The sequence below is a fragment of the Calypte anna genome, chromosome Z, assembly GCF_003957555.1.
Source record: "Calypte anna isolate BGI_N300 chromosome Z, bCalAnn1_v1.p, whole genome shotgun sequence".
Classification (NCBI taxonomy): Eukaryota; Metazoa; Chordata; class Aves; order Apodiformes; family Trochilidae; genus Calypte; species Calypte anna.
In genome coordinates this window covers 2,797,249-2,799,326 of record NC_044274.1, presented here as the reverse complement: position 1 = coordinate 2,799,326, position 2,078 = coordinate 2,797,249, and the positions used below count along the sequence as shown (strand labels likewise).

Genomic DNA, 2,078 nt, shown 5'->3' with positions numbered 1-2,078 from the left:
TTCCCAGCCAGCAGGGTGATGCTAACCCAAGCTGTGCTGGATCCCAGCTTTAATCCCTAAAAATGCACCCGGGGATGAGGGAGCCACTGCCATCGATAACCAGAGCCCATGATTTTTCTGGCTGTCCAAGTGACTGGAGCAGCAAAGGCCTGTGCTGCATCACAATCCCTCCTCAAGTTCCTTGCCAGAGGTTTAAAATCCTACTTGGTGCCTTAGATAAATGATCTGTTCATTCTTCCAGAAGGCACAGAGGCACGCAAGCAGCCTCAAAAGTTTCTCCTCTGAAAAAGTGTGATAGTTTTCAAAGGACTTTTTTTAAAAAAAAAAAAAAAAAAATTAACAACAAACCTGCATTGAGATTAGAGAGAAAAAAAAAAAAAGTCCACTTACCAGTTGGTTTGAGAAAATCCATTGGATATCTGGAGTAGGGTGGAGGGGGAGACTCTGAAATTAGAAAAGTACAGAGAAAATAAAGGCAGAGCCATGAGAAAGGGAAAAAAAAAAAAGGAAGAAGAAAAAAAAAAAAAAAAAAAAGAAAAAAGATAGGAACTTATGATAACAGTGGCATTCTTTTAGCAAAACTGTTTGTCTTAGCTCTGGGGGTTGGAGGCAGGGCAGCGAGGCGGTGATTGCCTTGATATTTAGCTGTCAGATAAACAAAAGGGGCCGTCTGGCGCCAGTCTCCCTGCTATCTGCCGCTCGGGCTGTCTGATCGGGGCCTCCTTGGCTCGCCGGAGCCGCGGCAGCGCCGGGGCCGGCCGGCCCCTAATCCCCCGGCACCGAGCGGGGACGGCGGGGAGGCAGCGCCGGGGAGAAGGAGGGGGAGTGGAGGAGGGGGGGGGGGGGTGTGGTGCGGGGGGCACCCCCTCCCCTAAATCAAAAAAATATTAAACGACATGGAAATAGAACGGAAAGTTGCTGGGGGGGTTTGTTCTTAGGGGTTTGGGGTTTTTTTTTTTCGGAAAATCAAAGTTGAGTGGGAAGGGAGGCGAGCGGGATGCAGCCACCCCGAACCCCAGCACCTCAGTCCCGCAACTCCCCCCCCCCCAAAGGTGCTCCAGCCCCGCAAGCTCACCCCCCACCACCACCCCTCTCTCCTCTCCCCAAGGCCCCGCAGCCTTACCTAGCTCGCAGAGCCGGCTGAGGTGGTGCGGGTTGCAGCAGACGAGCTCGGGGTGAGCTTTGCCGTAGGATTCACAGCAACATAACCGCTTGACTTCGGAGCAGTGCCGGAGGTCGGGCCAGCGAAACACCTTACAGAGCAACACCGGTAACGGGTACCAGTGCTGACCCAACCGGGAATCGGCCTTGGCGGGCAACAGCAAGCAAGGGGTCCTCGCCCCACCTCGGGACTCCACGGCGTGCAGCAACCCCTCCAGCTGCCGCTCCTTCAACCGCTTCAGTACGGCGTGGGTCAGCGCCTTCAGTTCCGCCTCCGCGCCCGCCGATCCCCGTCCTCCGCGGCCCGTTTTGCCCGGGCAGCACCCGCTGCTGCTCCCCCCGCCGCCGCCGCCACCTCCTCCTCCTCCACCGCCGCAGACATGAGCCCGGGCCTCGGTCGCCGTCGTCGCTTGGCCGGGTTCTGCCGCCGCCGCCTCCTCCTCCTCCTGCTGCTCGCCGCCGGGCGCACGGCTCCGCCAGAGCCGCCGAACGAGCACCGAGCGTTTGGTCCTGAACATGCGGGACGAGAGGAGAGGCCCCCGGCTACAAAACGGGCATGATGTCGTCCGCCGCGCATGAAGGGGCCGGGAGCCGAGACGAGGCGGCGGCAGTGGCGGGGGGCAGCGGCGGGGGGCAGCGGCGGGCGGCGGGCGGCGGCGGCGGCGGCGGCGGCGGAGGGGGGAAGGCGGCGGCGGCGGCGGTGGCGGTGGGGCCGAGGCGGGCTGTGGCATGCGCCAGTCTCCGCGCTGGGGACCGCGGGTCCCGCCGCCTCCCGCGGGGGGCTACGCGGGCCCGCGCCTCTGCCCGCTGCCAACCGCAAAAAGAAAAGGAAAAAAAAAAAATAAAAATTAAAAATTAAAAATTAAAAAAAAAAAAAAAAAGAAATTAAGAGGAAAAAAAAATCTCAGGGAGGGAGG

At 59.0% G+C, this 2,078-nt stretch overlaps 1 protein-coding gene across 1 annotated transcript in view; it reads right to left on the bottom strand.

Annotated features, from left to right (window-relative positions):
- The window catches only part of LOC103530435 (mothers against decapentaplegic homolog 7), a 3,017-nt gene extending 1,216 nt beyond the window's left edge, over positions 1-1,801 (bottom strand). Inside the window, exons 1-2 of the mRNA XM_030466833.1 lie at positions 1,124-1,801; positions 391-444 (exon numbers count right to left, since the gene is read on the bottom strand). Coding sequence (XP_030322693.1) covers positions 391-444; positions 1,124-1,679 — 610 coding nt within the window. The 5' untranslated portion in view covers positions 1,680-1,801. The remainder of the gene's footprint in view (positions 1-390; positions 445-1,123) is intronic.
- Positions 1,802-2,078: the final 277 nt, after the last annotated feature.